Source organism: Anomalospiza imberbis, chromosome 6 (assembly GCF_031753505.1).
Source record: "Anomalospiza imberbis isolate Cuckoo-Finch-1a 21T00152 chromosome 6, ASM3175350v1, whole genome shotgun sequence".
NCBI lineage: Eukaryota > Metazoa > Chordata > Aves > Passeriformes > Viduidae > Anomalospiza > Anomalospiza imberbis.
In genome coordinates, this window is record NC_089686.1 from 56,254,468 (window position 1) to 56,272,193 (window position 17,726).

At 49.7% G+C, this 17,726-nt stretch overlaps 1 protein-coding gene across 6 annotated transcripts in view; it reads right to left on the minus strand.

The window, feature by feature from the left end:
• The window catches only part of CCDC9B (coiled-coil domain containing 9B), a 62,924-nt gene that overhangs the window by 23,458 nt on the left and 21,740 nt on the right, over window positions 1-17,726 (minus strand). For 4 of the 6 annotated variants that reach the window (XM_068194529.1, XM_068194528.1, XM_068194526.1 and 1 more), the window contains 7 exons: window positions 13,904-14,094; window positions 8,103-8,156; window positions 5,762-5,875; window positions 5,262-5,366; window positions 4,480-4,542; window positions 3,925-4,089; window positions 565-714 (listed from right to left, as the gene is read on the minus strand). In XM_068194529.1, the coding sequence (XP_068050630.1) occupies window positions 565-714; window positions 3,925-4,089; window positions 4,480-4,542; window positions 5,262-5,366; window positions 5,762-5,875; window positions 8,103-8,156; window positions 13,904-13,978 (726 nt within the window). In that variant the 5' untranslated portion in view covers window positions 13,979-14,094. The remainder of the gene's footprint in view (window positions 1-564; window positions 715-3,924; window positions 4,090-4,479; window positions 4,543-5,261; window positions 5,367-5,761; window positions 5,876-8,102; window positions 8,157-13,903; window positions 14,095-17,726) is intronic. The other 2 variants (XM_068194531.1, XM_068194532.1) reach the window with 2 other exon arrangements.

Here is a 17,726-nt window from a genome sequence, read left to right on the forward strand (position 1 = left end):
TCTTTCTTATCTGTGAAAGCTTCCAAAGAGGAAAATAGCACATGCCTCTGTGTGTGTAAAGAGAAAGGTATTTGTAAAGAAGTATTTGAAATATGTTTCAAAGATGAACAAAGTTCAGCCAGCTCGCTCAGCGGGTGATGGCCGGGCACAGCAGGATGTGTTTCAGAGGCAGATACTGCCCAGCTCTGTTAACGTTTAAGTCGTGCAGTGAGTCAGGAGGACACTGCTCCTGTCCCAGTCTGCTGGGTGGCTTCAAAGAAAAGCTGGTAAGAGACAAGGTGAGATTCATGCCCAGTATCTGGCAGTGCTTTCATCAATCCTTCCAAAGCAGCATCTGTTTACGAACTCAGTGTGTTCAGGAGGCTTCTAGCTTTAGCTAGGATCACAGGGGAGGGAAAAGATTGTGGCTTTCTTCTTTTGCAAGGATGGAAAGCAGAGATATGGAGATAAGCTGCACTATTAACACAGTGTCTCCCAACATCCTGTGCCTAGGCCCTCCTCCTCATGCCAGCAGAAGTGGATACCACGGATAGGTTACAGGCCAGCCACTAGCACTGTACTTACCTTTTCCTTGTTATCCATGGTGATGGCAATCTGCATCCTCCTTCCCCGTCGGAAAGCCACCAAATGATCCATCTCCTCCTCGCTCAGGTCTGGCATTCGGCCCGGGCCAGGGAAGCTCTCGGCGCGTTTCTCGCTGACGATCCTCTTGCCCTGGAAGGCACAGGCTGCGTTAAGGACACCTCCATTAGCCCTTCCTAGGAGAGTGGCCATCCCAAACTGCAAAGGATTTTGGGCTGGCAGAACAGAAAATGCGTCAAACAGTCAGTCCCCTTGGCTTGTAACACTGCCACCCCACTCTAAAGGATCTGTGATATTACAGAGGTGTGTTTAGCTGAGCACATCAGCAAGTTGGGATTTACCCTGCTCGGATAATCTGCAGCACGAACACTGAAGGATGGTTTTATTTTAAGCTTGCGTCTCTGTCTTAGAAACAAATGTGAGGTTGCCCCTGCCTCATACAACATGTCCCAGTAAAATGTGAGGCTACCTTAGAGCATAAGCCTAGAAGGTGGAGGAGAAGGGGAACAGTGGGGTTCCTTCACCCTTGTCCACATAGCAGTTACTCCCCTGAAGTGTATTAGCACTTGATAATTCATCTTTTCATAGTCATTGTGTGTTTGTGTTTCTGGAATTGTTTATTCAGCAGTGGAATACTTAAGAAACCTAATATATAAGCTCCTTGAGCAAGGGCAGTTTACTCCTCTCAGATATTATTTACAGCTGTCTGTATTAGTGTCATGACTTCACTACATGGATTTACATCTGTTTCTTATTTTGTTAATGATCTTTTTTGCTGGCTGATGTCCTGCCAGTGCCCTCAGCCATCAATTCCACAAAATGAGCACATCTTTTGTACAAAAATATACTCATACTTTTTCTCATTTAAAAGTATCATCTTTCAAGACAGTCATGTGCCTTTTTATTTTTGCCTTACAAGGAAATGAGAGACTTAATAAGTCATATCCATCATTATCACTGATCTTTTTCTTTTCTCTTCATCCTTATGAAGTCTGCTCAACTTCACCAGGGATGAAGGAACCTCAGCAGCTTCCCTCTCTAAAGGATGGTGCATTTTATTCTGTTTTCCACTCTGGGCTTTCACATTTACTGGAGTCTTGATTTAAAAGGTACTCTAAATCTCCAAGGAAACTTTAGTGAAACTTAGGAACTCTTTGTTGCTACGAAATCGTTTTTAAAAACAAAAAGCACACCCAGACCTCTGATTTGTAGGGAAGACATGCAATCAGGGCCTTTGCCATGACATGTGATACCAAGAAGCCTCACATTAACCTCATTTTCCCTTGGCTCTGCCAGGAGTGCAGATGTTAGCGAGGAGAGAGCCTTGCTGTTCACAGCCTCCATCAGCATGACCTTTTTTACGGCTTCTCAGTCATCGGGCTTCCTAGCACATGATAAATGTATTAGGAGACACTGGAGTATTTCCAGCAGCAGAACCTCAGTCTCTTGTTTATTCATCTTTCATATCTGTGTGATTTTGCTGTTTCAGCAGAGATAGTTCTTGAGTCAGCCTGATGCAGGGGAGAGGAGTGGTCTGGCTCTGCCTGTCCTGTCAGCTCCAGATGAATATACGTGGTGGGGAACCTTGTTACATATTCCCTTGGGGATTTCTAGCTCCGCTTTTGGGTTCAGTAATTCTAGGCTGTACTGCTGAGGTTAGAGCCTGAACTGGAGACTGGCCTGGCTCTGCCCTACCCAGAGCACTGGTACAAGGTGTTTGGCATTCTAGTTAACATAATTTTTTTTATTAAGAAAGTAAGCCCAGAGATGGTTTAGAAGGCAACAGCAAAGTATTAATCCACAAGTTGTACATCAAGCATTTATTCATCTTAAGTAAACAACTTTTCCCTAGAGCTCTTCAGTGTTTAGGTGTTGATGGCTCATCCTTTAGAAATGTAACAGGGTCACAAATACCTCTTGCCAGGGAGGTCTGGCACTGGGAGGATATTTGAAGGTGACTTCATCACTTGCTGTCTGAGAAAGTCCTTCATGAGACCCAACACAAAGAACCTTGTGCCCAAACACCTTGAGCACAACAGAAGCCTCAAAGAACACCACTGGATTACAGGGAGGTGACACCACCCCTGGGCTACTGGATGTTAAAAGGCACAGTGTGAAGGCTGGTGTGCTGGCAAAGCCTTTATACCCTGCATTTATTGAGCAGATGGCAAGGAAGACTCAGAGGAAATACAGGAAACAGCTATTTAACAGAGATGTGGTAGCTAGACACATCCAAGGCTGGGAGACCACCAGATTTTCTGTGTAATACTCTTTGCCCTCCCTCCCTTTACCACTCCTTCCCTCCCTCCCTCCCTCCCTCCCTCCCTCCCTCCCCATTTTGCTTCTGGCTAAGCTGAAGGCCTCGCCTGAAGGCACATTCTGCTCAATGTGTCTGCTGACATGTGTCTTCTTTCCTTGTTTCCTATTTTAACAGTCTGGGTGATCTCCCAACCTGCTTGTCCCACATTGGGAAATCCTGGTCCTTGGTGCCCCAACTCCCAGAGTGAGGGATGTCATATGAGGAGAGCACCCATGCAGAGCCAACAGGGACAGAGAGCAGGTTTACAGCCACAGTGCTTGGCAGAGCCAACTCCTCCCCTCCACAGGGCTTATCCTGGGTCATTCCCTGCCTGACAGATGTCTGGGACTCTGGCACCAGCTCTTTAGCTTAGTCAGAACTGCACTACTCCCCATACAGAGTCACTGTAAGGTGAGATGTGCATGCCCCAGATTGCAGAGGTAGTGTTAAAAATACTCGTCTGAGGTGTGCCAGGAAAAAGAGCAGGGGAACAAAGGAAACCCCTGGATTTCTGTCCAGTTTGTGAAACTTTCCAGCTGGCTTTCCTTTAGGGAGTCTTGCTTGACTATGATTTAGGTTTTTGAGGATTGGGTGTGAGTAGTTTTCTGCACAGCCAAGGATCTCTGGTGCTGGGACCTGGCAGTGGTCACAGGAAGGAGGATGGTGGCGTCTCATTCAGTCACACCAGTGTCACCAAGCAAGTCCCTCTTTCCAGGCACAGCAACACAGTTTAACACCAGAGTGGCCCAGGAGGGCAGTAAGGTGACTGATCCCTCAGAAAGGGAATTGGTTCCACCTGGCTGGTGGAGGGTGTTGCTGAGGGGATTAGCAAGGCCTGAGGGCTGAATCCTGGGAATCAGCTATAGAGAGGGAAGCTCTGAGGTTGTGCTGAAGAACTGCGAAATGAGAGGAAACAAACAGTAAGGGAACCACATCCCTTTGGATGTGGTATGCTGGACAGAAAGCTCAAGTGAGAGGCAGAACAGAAGCCCCTTTGTAAGCCAAGAGGCTGCAGTGTAAGAGCAATCCTCTTCCCTACTCACCTTTGCTTTGTTATCCATGGTAACAGCCAGCTGCATCCTCTTCCCCATCCTGAATGTGAACATATGATCTGCTTCCTCCTCCTCCTCTTCTTCCTCACTGCCAATGCCAAACCCAGGGCTTGTAGGACAGGGGCTTCCCCATTTCTCACTCACCACCCTTTTGTCCTGGAAAATGAACCACTTCCATTAGCAAATCCAGGCCCTTGACTCAGGGATGTGACTCCCTTCCCCAAACACACCTGCACACAAGCGGGGAGGCAGCTACAGAACAGACAGCCCTTGCCCCCAGGAAGTTCTCTGTGCCCGGCACACTGCCGTGACATTCCTGGGGAACAAGGGGCTTCTTGTCTGCTCAGCAGCAAAACCCACAAAGACAGCAGGGCTGAAAAATCCTTCACACTTACAAATCTGACATTTCAGACTAAAATGCCAGAGTTATGGGAAAGAAATGCCATCCTCATCTCTTTCTGCAGCACACTGAGTTAGCTTGGGAAAGCCTAAGTCCTGCTGAAGGTGGCCTTGGAAGCCAAGTGGATGGCTGAGGGTGGTGCTCACCATCGAGAGGGCTGGGCTATCTTGTCCATAGTGTTCAGTCTGGGTAATTGCATCTTTCAGGTCCTGTATGAGAGAAAAATGTGTGCAGCAGCGCACCCCGAGAGAGGCAAGGGCCGTGGCCAGGGTGGGAAAAGAGCAATGCACTGGCCTGGATCCAACAACCTGGAGTGCTGAAAGCAGGGTGGGCTGGCTCAGCAGGCTCTGCATGAGCTCTGGCAGAGGAGTTCACCAAGGGGTTAAGGCAGGACTGGCTTCCCAAGCCCCATGCTGCCAGGATGGGTGGACAAGCTTATCAGATTTGGTCCAGTTAGGAAGGAAACCTGGGACTCACAGCCTCTGGCCCAAGGCCACTTGCTTTGCTCACTCCCAAAGCCTAAGGAGACCATAAGTTTTCCCAGCCTATGGCATTCTCAGAGGCACTCCTGATGCCTCCAGTGACACACACACACGTATACCTGATACACTCTGCCTACATAGTTGCAGTGATGCTGACACCTGGAACCTGTCCAGGGCTAAGTGTGCCTGTTCACACAGCCAGTCATCTGCTAGTTATCTCTTTGTGCAGGGGTAGAGGTGCCTGGGCATGGCTGGAAACATGTGCAGCACCTAAAATCACTCTGATCGCACACCTCTGCAGAATTTACCCACACTTTTCAGGGCTTAGGATCTATTTCCCGTGCCTCAAAGAACTTGGTTGTGGATGGTCTCTCTCAGAAACACCACTTTGCAGCAGCAGGACTGGAGTGAGCGCTGGCCTGTGGTGAAGGAGAGGCACCACTTACGTTGTGAGCTTTGGTGATGGTAATAGTGAGTCCATCCTGCTTGGGCCTCCTGGAGGTAACAGCCATTCCCTCCTGTTCCGCTCGCTTTTTGTCCTCTTCTATTTCCTGAAACACAGATATCCCCTTGTCACAAGCCTGTACCTGGATGCTGTTCATTTTCCTGTTTAATTCTGCTAGACAGACCCACCTCCACCTCTAAGAGGGAGTGTTCCAACTTGTGTCCCAGTTAAGGGATGCAGACTGAGGAACGTGGCAGTGGGCAAGGAGATGGTGCAGCAGTGTCTGTGTCAGTGTCTGCTCTCCATAGCAACTCAAGACTTGTAGTTAAAGGCTAAGGTAAAGCCCAAGGTAAAGGCAGAGCTCTGCCTACCTGTTCTGAGTGTTTCCAATATAAACATGGTATCTGTGTAGCATAGTCATTCTGTGCTGACAATCTTCTTTACACTGTGAGTTGAGGACCCCCAATCAGAGCTGGGGAAGGTGAGGACCTGCTGACTCACCTGGTACCTTCGTATCAGTGCTTCGTTTTTTTTCCGCAAAGCCAAGATTTTCTTATCAAGTTCAACATCTTTCTGCTCTTTCTTCCTTAACACAGCATCATCCACAGCAGCATCCTGGAAAAACAAGGAGCAAAGATCTTCTCAGTCATCTTACCAACAGATTGAAACCTGCTTCTTCTGTCTGGACAGGGTGGGAAGTGAAAGAGTCTTTCCCCATCACTTCTCCCTGACTTTTTCCTGACAGAGTTCACCTTTCCTTTTCTTACAATTTTTGTTCAGCAATGAGGTAGTTTGAGCAAAGCGCTGCTGCCCTACTTTGATGGCTGTCAGTGGGCTCCAGAGTTAACATCCTGCCCTCACCTTTGTGTGTTCTCAGGCACGGAGGAGGTGTGCTGGATGTCAGACACCCGTGAGGGAAAGGCAGCAGAACCTGCACATGATACGGACCACAGCTCCTGCACCAGCCCATCCCCACTGGTATCCTCCGTGAGGGGTATCTGATCGAACAGCCCCTGCTCTGCCAGGACACAGGGACACAGGCACACATCTTTGTCCAGGTGGGACAACAAGAACATTTAAACCGCCTCCACACATTCTTCTGCTGGACAATGGGATTTTGTCAAGATCTGTGGGAAACAAATGGTATTTCCATTGCCATTCATCATCAAGTATGCGACAGGTGAGCAGATTGCTTTTGTGGGTGGAAACAGTTCCATGGGCATTTTGCAAGGCTGATTAAAGCCAAAATCGGTGTTTACCTGAACAGAAGCTGTTCTGGGAGCACTAAATTGGTAGGTTCGCTGTTTACCGAGCTCTGGGGTGTTGGCTGCTGAGGGTGGGATCAAAGTGGTGCGTGCCCTCAAACACACCTCTTTCATCTACAGATTCTTTTGAAGGAGAACTGGCAGAGCTGCCGGCTTGAGAAAAAAATTTAAATTCCTGCAGAGGTTGTATTCGTGCTCTTCTCTTTTCAAAGCAAAAAAATGGAAAAGGCCTGTCAGACTGTTCTCCCTCTGCCCATTTGTCAGCATTTTGTCTACGCTGCAAGACGGCTGGTGCTGGGGGGAGGGGGTCCTTCCATTTCCAGCTGGAAACAAGTCACTGGAAAGAAAGTTTGCTGGTGTTCAGCAGCTCTCCTCCCCTTTATTAACGATGCCATTAAGGTGTTTCTCTCTGCACAACCTATTTCAGCAAATGCCGGGAGCTGTGGGCGGGAGGGGTCGCTCAGCCGCACCCGCTCAGCGAGCCCCGCGGCCGAAGCGCTGGGCAGCCTGTGGAGCCCACGCTCAGCTCCCAGGGGCTCACCCATTGTCCACTCCAGCCCAGTCAGCGTTTGCTCGTCAGCTGCCGTCCCGAGCCAGCCGATAACAGCGGGCCGTGCCTTCTCCTCCGTTTCTGGAACGAACCCGCTGCCCCAGCCGGTGCTGGAGCTGATGCTCAGGATGGAAAGTGGCTCCACCGTGCCCTCCCCAGAGTAAAGCTCTTCCGGGGAGCCAAGGTGCCCGTATGTCACCGCGACAGAGAGTTATAAATGGCTTTGGCAGAACAAACGTGCGATGGCTTTGAATCAGCAATCAGCTGAACCCAAAGCCTCCCAAAGAGCAGGGCATAGCCACTGAACGAGAGGCCTCGTTCTATTGCAAATTAAAATGTCACAAAAAGAGAAAATGGAAAGCTATCGGCTTCAGGCTTCAGTTAAATGACGACATCCCGTTGTGTCACAGCCCCTCTCCGAAGTGGCACAAACACTGGCTACGCAGCTCCTTGGGGGCTGGAGGGACGCCTCACTCCAGACTGTCTCTGCGTGCAGTGTTTTCGCACACACTTCTACGATCGCCTGTTTCTACAGCAAGACCTCGGAGACAGCAGGGTTGGGAAAGTGTGAATGGCAGGGGGTGGGGGAGGGAGAGGGGACAGGAGCGGCCCGTACTAACACTCTTCTGCGTAAGCAAATGTATCCGCTCTTTTTAAGGAATATCCTCTTCCTTGACAGCTGCAGCTGAAGCCCTCACCACCAGCACAGGCACCATCCAGCGCTGCCTGCGTTTCTGTTTATCTGCCTCCCGGGAGGCACCTTGTCCTGAGCCAGCCACCACAACCTGCCCCGGCGAGGGATGTAAACCCCGGCACCAAAATGTGCTCCCCCCAGCACCCCTCCCGCGGTGCGGTACGGCTTGTTTGCTCCCCGTGCCTGCTGGCAGCCAGGCGAGGCAAGAAAACAAAGCGACAGCCGCCCGAAAGGCCACCCTGAAGGAAGCGAGTGCAAGTCCTTGCGTGGCCTTTTGGGGTGAGGGACCCCAGCGCCCCCGCCCCTCCCGGGCCCCGCGCAGGCAGCACTCACAGCTCGGTGCATGTTGGACATCGGCGGCGGAGCCCGGCGGATTCCAGAGCAGAGCTAAAAGAGGAGAGCCATCAGACGGCCTTTCTCAGCACTGGTTGCACAGCATACAAGATCATGTTTTGATTACAAAAGCCTCGTCTGGGCTCCCAGCCAAGAGCACTGGCTGCCTAATATACCAAGCACAGACAGGGTTTGGAGTGCCTGTGTCCTCCTCTCCAATCTCACTCTCTTTTTAAAAGAAACACTCCCCCTTTTCCCCCCTCCTGACTCCTTTTAACTTCCTGATGCCACAAACCCTCGTTCGAAGTGGGAAAAGCCGTGTGAACAATGACGGATGGATCAGGCAAACAGCTTGGCTTCGCTGCGTGGCCATTCACGGGGTCGCGTTGTTTGTTATGCACGGCTGGCTCCACGCCTGGCGGGCCGGGAAATATCTGGGGTCCTGGATGTCTTGTGAGTGTGTGTGCACGAGCCTGCATGGGAAAACATGGGTCAGATTTGCCTTTTTCTGTTTAATTTCAGTATTCTCTGGGAATGATTTCCCCACTGTTAAAGTGGGCTTTTCTTTCAGGAAGGAGCAGAAGAGTGCTGTGGGGTGGGCATCGCCAGCTGGCAGCAGGACTAGCAGCAAGCACACAGCCAAAGCAGAGGGACTGCTGTAATCCCTGTCTGAGAGCTGCCAAAACAACCCCCAGGAGAGTCACAAGTAGCAGCGGGGCTTTGAGGGAACAGCCTTTAGCTGCTGCATCTTGAGTCACCACATGAACCCTTACCTCACCATAGGATATCCTGAGTTGGAAGGAGCCCACTGGATCATCCAGCCCAACTCCTGGCTCTGCCCAGACACCACAACAATCCCACCCTGTGCCTGAGAGCATTGTTCAAACCCTCCTTGAGCTCTGGCAGCTTTGGGGCCGTGACCATTCCCTGGGGAGCCTGCTCAGTGCCTGACCACCTTTCCTGATATCCAGCCTAACCCTCCCATGACACAGCTCCAGCTATTCCCTCGGCTCCTGTTCTGGGCACAGAGATCAGAGATCAGAGCTGCCACCCACTGGCCCCCACTGCAGACCCCAATGAGTCTCCTCCAGGCTGAACAAACCTCAGCCATGTGTCCTGGCCATGTGCTACATTCTCCCTCGGCACAGACTGGCTGCTCTCTCTCTCCATCCTGAGGGACACAGATCGAGTGTGAGGCAAACAGGAGATGGAAGCACACCAGGGAATGTTTTGTTGCCCAAGGACTGATGCACAACCCCACCTTAATGTGGGCCCTGCTATGTTCATATGTTAAAAAAACCAAGCTGGTCCACTGCTGCCCACTGTCCGCTCTAAGACCTTTGAGCAGGTCAACTCCTCACAAAATCTGAGAAGACTGACCTGAAACCCAGAGTAGTTTAAGGGAGATCTGCCAAAGACTTTGCAGAACTCAGAATCTGGTCCCTTCTTTGTGCATGCCTTGGACATCACGGCTAATGCACTAAGGAGCTGGAAGAACAGCTTAGTAAAAGCTCTTGGAGGGACAGACTGACCTATATTAATTAGTAGCTACTCAATGATGAAAGGAAATTGAAATAATTTCCAAGGCAGTGCTTCTGGATTCAGGCTTGATGAAGGAAATGAAGACTCAGCTGTGGGCAGAAAATTGGGAAAAAGAGCTTTTCTAGAGCCCAAGTGCTTGTCAAGAGGTTTGTGGTGGACACAGCTGTGCAGGAGATGCAGAGTCATGTGGAGCTTTACCTTGGCCTGGGAACGTAGGGAAACTGTGGGATGGCACTGCCTTGGCTTTCCAAGCTGGCACACTCTCTTTTGAGGGTAGAGTGAGATCCCATTTTTAGCTGGGCTGGTGGCCACAAGGACAAGGTCACCCAGGGACTGGGTGGAGTCAGGGAGTCAGTGTTCATGGAAGCTCTGAAGCCCTCACCACCAGCACAGGCACCATCCAGCACTGCCTGCGCTTCTGTTTGTTATCTACCTCCTGGGAGGCACCTTGTCCTGAGCCAGCCACCACAACCTGCCCCGGCGAGGGATGTAAACCCCGACACCAAAATGTGCTCCCCCCAGCACCCCTCCCGCGGTGCGGTACGGCTTGTTTGCTCCCCGTGCCTGCTGGCAGCCAGGCAAGAAAACAAAGCGACAGCCGCCGAAAGGCCACCCTGAAGCAAGCGAGTGCAAGTCCTTGCGTGGCCTTTTGGGGTGAGGGACCGCAGTGCATCATCTTATGCATTATCCTCTTTGTGTGGTGGTCATGTCTCTTGCCTCAAGGACACTGCACACTGTGTTGATGCTGAGGTTCAGGTTAAAACAGAAACCATTACCCCAGACTCCAAGGCCAGGTTCTCTGTGCAGTGCAGGGTGAACACCACGTGCACCTGGGTCCATTGTGCTGCCCATGTCATGCTCAAATTATCAAGGCTTAAGCCAACTGCTCACAAGGAGTTTCTCCAGATTTCTCATGACTTCACAGCCATGGCATCCCATAGGATGCCATTCCTGGCAGTGTGGCCAAGCTCTTCCAGCAATGAGGAGTGCCATGAATAGGGGTGAAGATCCCTAAAATACCTTTGCCTTTGCTGATGTCGCTGGAGAGCTGCATTTCCCTCCAGGGCAGTCTCGGCTGCTCCTGACCTCAATACAAAGAGCTGACATGTCTCAGCTGTTCTTTACCATGTCTGAGTAGCACAAATGATGAGCACCTACTTCTGCATCATCATCTGAGATCAATGGGAACCCTCACTGAACACTGCAGGCACAGAAACCCAGGGGCAAAAGGGCCCAGCCAAGGGAGCAGCATCTGCAGCTGCAGCAGTGGGGCAAAACAGGCTGGTTTGGGGACGTGCTTGTGCCCTTGGGACAGTCAGTGGAGAAAATAGAACCCTATAAATGTGCCAAGATTTATGGGATTATGAATATACATATACATTTAATTATTTCCAGCACTGTGGTCAGGAAAGGCTGCAGTAACACCACGGTTGTAAAAAGCTGTCAAAACCCCTGATTTTCTCTAAAGTGCAGTGTCAATCCCAAAACTGGCACTGCCTTCCAATGAGGTCTGTGCCTACATCAAGCTATGGACAATCCTTCTGGACCATCATTCAGGTACCAGGGATTGTAATACCCAGAGGTTTGCTTTTGGCAAGGAGAGGAGCCAGAGAAGGTTCCTAGTCTCCTGCTCTAGTGAGCAAGGTGTGCTGGATGCATGACATTTTTGGAGTCCTGCAGGATTTCAGGAGACACTGGATCTTGTTCACACCAACACTCCCACCTGGGTGGCTGCAGGACACCAATCCTGCTCTCTCCAGCCATTGGCGGCAGCCCTTCCCACATGCAGCAGCTTGACAGAGTACTTCAGATAGCAAGTGTATCCTGCACCCATGTGCAACAGGAAGGACATCTGGAGAAACCAGCCTCATTACTCACTCAGCAATTTGTACACCACACCTAGAGTTAATCCCTTTATTCTTTAAAATCCCAGAAGACCTTTCATAGTTGACATGGTCTAATTCTGGGCTCTCTTGTGCTCTATCTGGTGACATCTCTGAAATTGCTCAGCACAGTGGGCACATGGAGTGTACCCAGGTTGGCTTTGTGGTTTTGGCTTCATGGATCTGTCAGCTCTCGCTAACCTCGGGTAGCCCCTGGAGGAGCAGTCCCTGGGGTGGACAGCAGCTTCCTTCAGGAAAGCCTGGAAGCATAAAGGGGGTTTTGCTGCATTGCCTTGCTGTGGCTGCACTGCACAGGGGCTCTGCTGACTGTGCTTAAGCATAGTCTCCAGCTGCCTTCTTGGAGTCCTCACTCTCCACTCAGGCCAAAGTTTGCTGGAGATTTTTCTGGGGCCAAGGAAGGAAAGCAGGGCAATGACCTCTCCATTTTGTGCTTGTGACAGTGAAATAGTCCCTTTCTCTAATTGTGTGCTGCAAGGCTTTTCAGTTTTGACACAGAGAACCATCCCTGACAGGAGTCTGTCATCTCCCTGCTCCAGGACAGAACTCAGCAGCTGGCACAAAGTTTTGCCCCATATTTCATCAGTAAGATTCTGTCTCTCTGCCTTACACAAAGACTGAAGGAAAGAATCTGATTCTTCAAAAAATGCCAACTTGCCTGCCCTGAGAAGCATTCCTGGCATCCCTTCATCAGCCCTTCCACCAGCAGGAACTGCTTTGGCTTGAAATCCTCTCTCCTTTTCCTTTTGCACTCTGTGAAACTCCTCCAGAGCCACTCAGTCCCATGCTGCCACTTTTCCCAAGTGCACTTCACCCAGCCTTATCCTGGCTCCTCTCCATTTTTTGCATGACCGCTATCGAGTCAACAGATGGCACTCGGGAACTGCTGGGAGGATCCGTGAGGCAGCTGCCAAAAGCCCACTGAAGGAGCTGAAGTCTGGATGCTGTGGGAAGCTGTTTCTATATTATGTGTCAGGACTGCAGATAAGGCACAGGGTCGAGTCTCAAGGCACGCTGTGCGCAGCGATGTGCTGCCCGAGGCTCCTGAGCGGAGCTAGCAATCCTTCTCCAGGCCTTGGATAGAGGGAGGGATGGGAACACAGTGTATCAAAGGGTTCCTGGAGGCCTGGAGGCATACTTCCTACCAAACACACAGCAAACTTCCCCACAATAAGGCAATTCATCTTGCCTCTCTTGCCTCCCCCAGCTCTGGTCCTTTAAGCAGCTCCACTGCAGGATTAAAAAGGGGTTGAGGTGTTTTCTCCAGCCAGGGGAAAGGTCAGCATATTCCCTAGACTGGGAAGAGGGACCAGGCAGGAACCTTAAATGGGCTTTAGCTGGAGAGACTCATGGGGATCAAAGGGCTGCTGAGACATTTGTTTTTAAATGGATCAATATACAATTAAAATTAAAACTACCAAAGACAGTTAAAGGATGTAATGGCAGCTTGGTCCTGCTTAAAAGCAGTAAGGATCATAGCTTCCTGTTGGTACTTCCCACAGGGATACCAATATGGCACAGCACAGAAACATCTCAGGATGTGCAGAGCAGCCCTCTTCCTGTTTGGAACAAGACATCCCCTCTTTTCCCCTTCCCTGTGCATCATCCCAGCCTGCAGGGTCCTGCTTCAAGTCCTGTGGGTGAGTTCTGTGCATTCCCATGTTTAATGCCACCTTGAAAAACCCATGATCTTGTCAGTTCTCCCAATATTTTCTGCTCCTGAAAACTTGTCATTCCAGTGTAAGACCTCTGAAGTTGTCATAGGCTGAGCAAATGAAAAATTAATCTGTCCACTTAGTTTTCCCCATTTGCAGACACACTCAGCAGGGACAAATACAGGTTTGCTGACCTTGTTCACTACTCAGCCTTCAGATGTAGGACACAGGACCCAGCCTTGGAAGGGTGTGAGGCTGTGGAAAGTGGCCAGGACAGCCAGTCAGGCAGGTTTTTTCATCTTTTATGGAAATGTAGTCCTTGGGGAAAGCATGGAATGCTGCAGACAGCAACTTGTTTGCCCTGTCATCAGCAGGGGCCCAGGGAGGTTCCCCATTGCAGCCCATGGCTTCAGCCCAGATCTAGGAGGATGTGGACAGCCCAGTGACCTGGGCTCACAAGCTGCAAATGAGCAGCCAGGAGCCAGCTTGCTCTTGACACGATCACATGCCCTTTGTAAACTCCAAAAAGTCACAGTTATTCCACGTGTGGCTGCTTTGGGGCTACACGAGTGGTAGTGACCCACTTTGAGTCTGATGCAAGAAGAGAAAAGTGGCAAATTCCCAGCCAAACTCCATTAACGCCTAACAAACCATCTCATTTCCCTTTGCCAGCAGAACTCAAAAGCAAGCTCCAGAGACCAACCTTGGCTGCAGGGTTTGAACTGGACTGAAGAATCTCCGTGGGCTCCAGCGGCGCCACTTCACACGGATGCTGCATGGATTCCGACTGGGCTCAGCAGGGAGACTGGCTTTTCTTGTGCAGAGGGTCAAGGTGTGCAGCTGATTGGGAGCACAAACACAGGAAGGAGCAGCCTGCTCGAGGCTCAGAGGCACCTGGGAAGGGAGGAGATGAAAAGGGGAGTCAAGGTGGCAATTAAATATTAAAGGACTAGTTCAACAATAATTAGCACTTGGGTGAAGGGAAGGGGTGGAGGTGCATGTGGTGCCTGGAAAATAGAATAGATCTTTCCAACAATGTTAGAGTGAATATAAAAGCAAACCTTTGCTTGAAAGCTTGCAAGTACACTATATGGCAAAAATCACACATGGTATAGCAATTCTACATTTTTTCTAAGGTTAGTCAATTAGTATACTTATCATATACTGTCCACTTAAAAGATTAGTAACTTAGGTAATAATTCCTGGGGTGTCCACTGGAAGCAGTTCAGAGCTTTCTTTTGCCCCACTTTTATTATGTCTGGTCCAGGTGGAAAACAGAATGTCCTTGTAGTTGGTTTTCTTCTTGGAATAAGACTACACAATATTTAGGTTTATGAAGTTATCCTATTGTTCCTAAATGAGGGAAGAAAGAGAGGAGAACTACTAGAAGCTACAGCCATGCTTTAGCAATCTACAAAGCCACAAATATATGAAAAATATAAAAAGCTAAAAATCTTAGGCATCACATGAAGCACTTACAGACTTGCTGAGCTGTGCCTGGCTGCTGAGTGCTTCACTCAAGTGGCAGAAAACTTCTGAAAGTGCAAATAATCCCTGCTCCAACAGGACAGAAATCATAATTCAAGAGGGTGATACCTTTCTCTGAGCAACTATTTTGGGTCCCTGAGTGAGATCCTGAGCCAGGTGATTCTTCTTTGGGAATGTGGATATTTTGTTGGCCCTTTTGACTTGATCTTTGCAGCAAGGCTGAGGTGTTGCCCAGGCCTGGGGACACTGCGCAGTCCAAACACATGGGATTAGGGTGTGCTACAATACAGGGTTCAGAACTGGATGTGTAAAAAGGAAAAGTTCCATTTCCTTTCTCCCTGGAATATTTTGTTCCCTTCAGTACCTTTAGAAGGAATTGATTTAAAACACTTTTCCTTTGCCCTGTTGTTATTGAAACCTTTTGATGAGAAAGGTTTGGAACAAATATTTAAAGATGCTTTTTCTGGAAGCACCAGATGAAATACTTGGAGCATTTCTGAAGCTCAGTTACTAACAAAAAAACCCAAAAAACCAGAAGCATTTCAACAAATATGAGAAATGTAAGCTTTCCACTCCACTCATGTATCTGCTCTTGAGCCAAAAGAACTGGTTTTCATCCTCCACAAGGCTCTGATCCTCCTGAAATGAACCATTTTGGCCAATTTCCTCGGCAAAATGTCAACTGGGACATTTCTGGATGACATTGACATGCTGGCACTGGTGCCATTGGGACCTCATTTAGGCTGCGATGGTATTTTAACAGGCACAGTTAGTCAAGGTGTGTCACATATCCCAGCACCTTCTCTGGCCTTCCCCAGGCTGAGAATTTATGTCCCAAATCCTCATAGGAAGAATATTTATGTGCAAAGGATGAATTAGTCTGGGATATCTCAGGATGCTCAGAGGGAACTGGCTCACTGTCAGTCACGCTTGGAAACGGTGTGAACATATGGACAGCTTCAGAGCGAATGTGGCTGCACTCCCAGCGCACAGCACTGGGAAAAATGGGACAATATTGCTACAGTGAGACTTCCCCAGCCAAGGCAAAGTGGAATTGGGTCTCCATAGGCCTCCTGCCCCTTCAAACACACTGCAAGTTCAGCACATATCTTATTTGCTTCAGTTTGCAATGTGCCAGTGCCCAGAAACATAACTGCCATATGCCTGCAACCTTCTCAGCCCTGGTATTGGGTCAACAACTATTCAGAGGTTTCCAGAACTGCCAGAGCCTTGCAGAAGCCAGAGAAAGAGAGAAGGGCCCTGCATGGATCTTTCCTTTCTGTGCAGCATGTGGCCATGCTCCAGCACACAGTCTGGCCAGAAACAATGACTGACAATCAAAAACAGCCTGTGAGCCTGATTCCTGAGCCCCTTTCAGCCTCATGCCTTAAAATAGTGTGTACTGGACAGGATGCTTCTTATCAACACAGACAACTGCACAAATTTTGGAAGGTGATAGCTCCTCCAAGCCCATCCCAGTGCAAAGTGGTCACAAACAGCACTGAACAAATAGACACTAAATCTTATTATTTTAGGTAGTTATACTCCTAAGAATTCAAAATTTTGTTTCATCTACAAAGGATGCAAGGAAAAGGCCATAATGGACCAGTAGCAAGGAGGAAAATGGTGGGCTCTGTGGAGTGCAAACAACTGCAGAGACACAGGTCCTTCTGTGCACAACGACATTGCTTGTGCTGTGCTGCTGGGACAGCAGCAAATCAAACTGGCTGTGTAGAGGAGACCCAGCATCCATCTGGGCCTTTCTCTTCAGGCACCCAGCACCAATGGCTTTGGTGTAAAATGTAAACGTTCAGACAACAGCTCTGTCTCAGGTCCTGACACTGAAACCATGACTAAGGCACTTTATATCTCTAAATTATCCCCTCCCAAAGTTTCAGCAGGTGGGCAGCTATATTCATCTGTAAAATAAGCTCTGCACAGTGAAGTGACTGGGGCTCAGTTGGCTAATGCAGTGCTGCCCCCGCCAGAGAGCTGTTCTCTGGATAAGGAAGCAATTTCAGTGGCCGAGACAATGGGAGGTTTATGTAGCAGGAGCAGCCAGGACTGCTGCTGTACCCATGGAAATCTTCCAGCACGGGAGGTGTCTGGCATACTGTCACTGGCTTCGAGCAGCAGAAATACCCTGGCTATTTCATTGCTCCAGTGAGCAGTGACAAACCAGGGTTCATAAGCTGGCTGCAGATCCACAAGCCATTGCACATTGCCTGGAAACCAGCAGTCTGCTGCAATCTGAGGCAGCTGCACAATGATCCTCAGCCTTGCTTTGGCCACGATTACTTCAAGGGTTTGGGTGTCCATGAAACTCATGACATGAGTGTTTTTTCACTGTGCAAAACATCACAGTGGTGTCACCACTTCAACTGTCAGCTTTGAGCATGGTTTCCTTGGGATTCAGGGTAGCATTGCCTGCAGAAAGAGAGGCAGGGATGCATCCCAATCCACATAGACTGCTCCAGACCACTTGGCCTCCATCCTGCTGACTTACCCATCGTGGTTTGCCAGGCACTGTGAAAGAAATAGTTCCTCTGGATGAAGGATGTTCACATCTTTATGGAATTGTCTTGTGGAAAGCATTTATGTTCCTAGTTCCAAAAACAGTTTGGGAACCCCATTTACTTGTCCTTCCTGCTCACCCTTAGGTTGTTTCTGTAAGGAGAGGAAAGCTTGGGATCAGTGTATGCCTCCCCTAGAGTGACACTGAGATTTGCCGCACCAGTGTCAAACTGGCCAAGCACAAGGAGGTCACAGAGTGGCAACATTCCAAATGACACAACACATTAAGGAGTGGATCAGCTTCCGGCTGATGAGAGAGGCAGCTCCTCCTCTGCTGCACTGCAGGGGCAAGAGCCAAGCAGGTTTGAAGTAAGGGACTCCTGGATTGCCAGAATTGGCCACCACAGCCAGTCCCCCCAGCCCTGGCCATGCAGCAGCAGCCCCAGGAGGGACGTGGGCAACGCTGCTGCCTGCCTCGGGCAGTGCTTTGCAGCCAGCAGGGAGCATAAGCCCTGCTGTAGCCC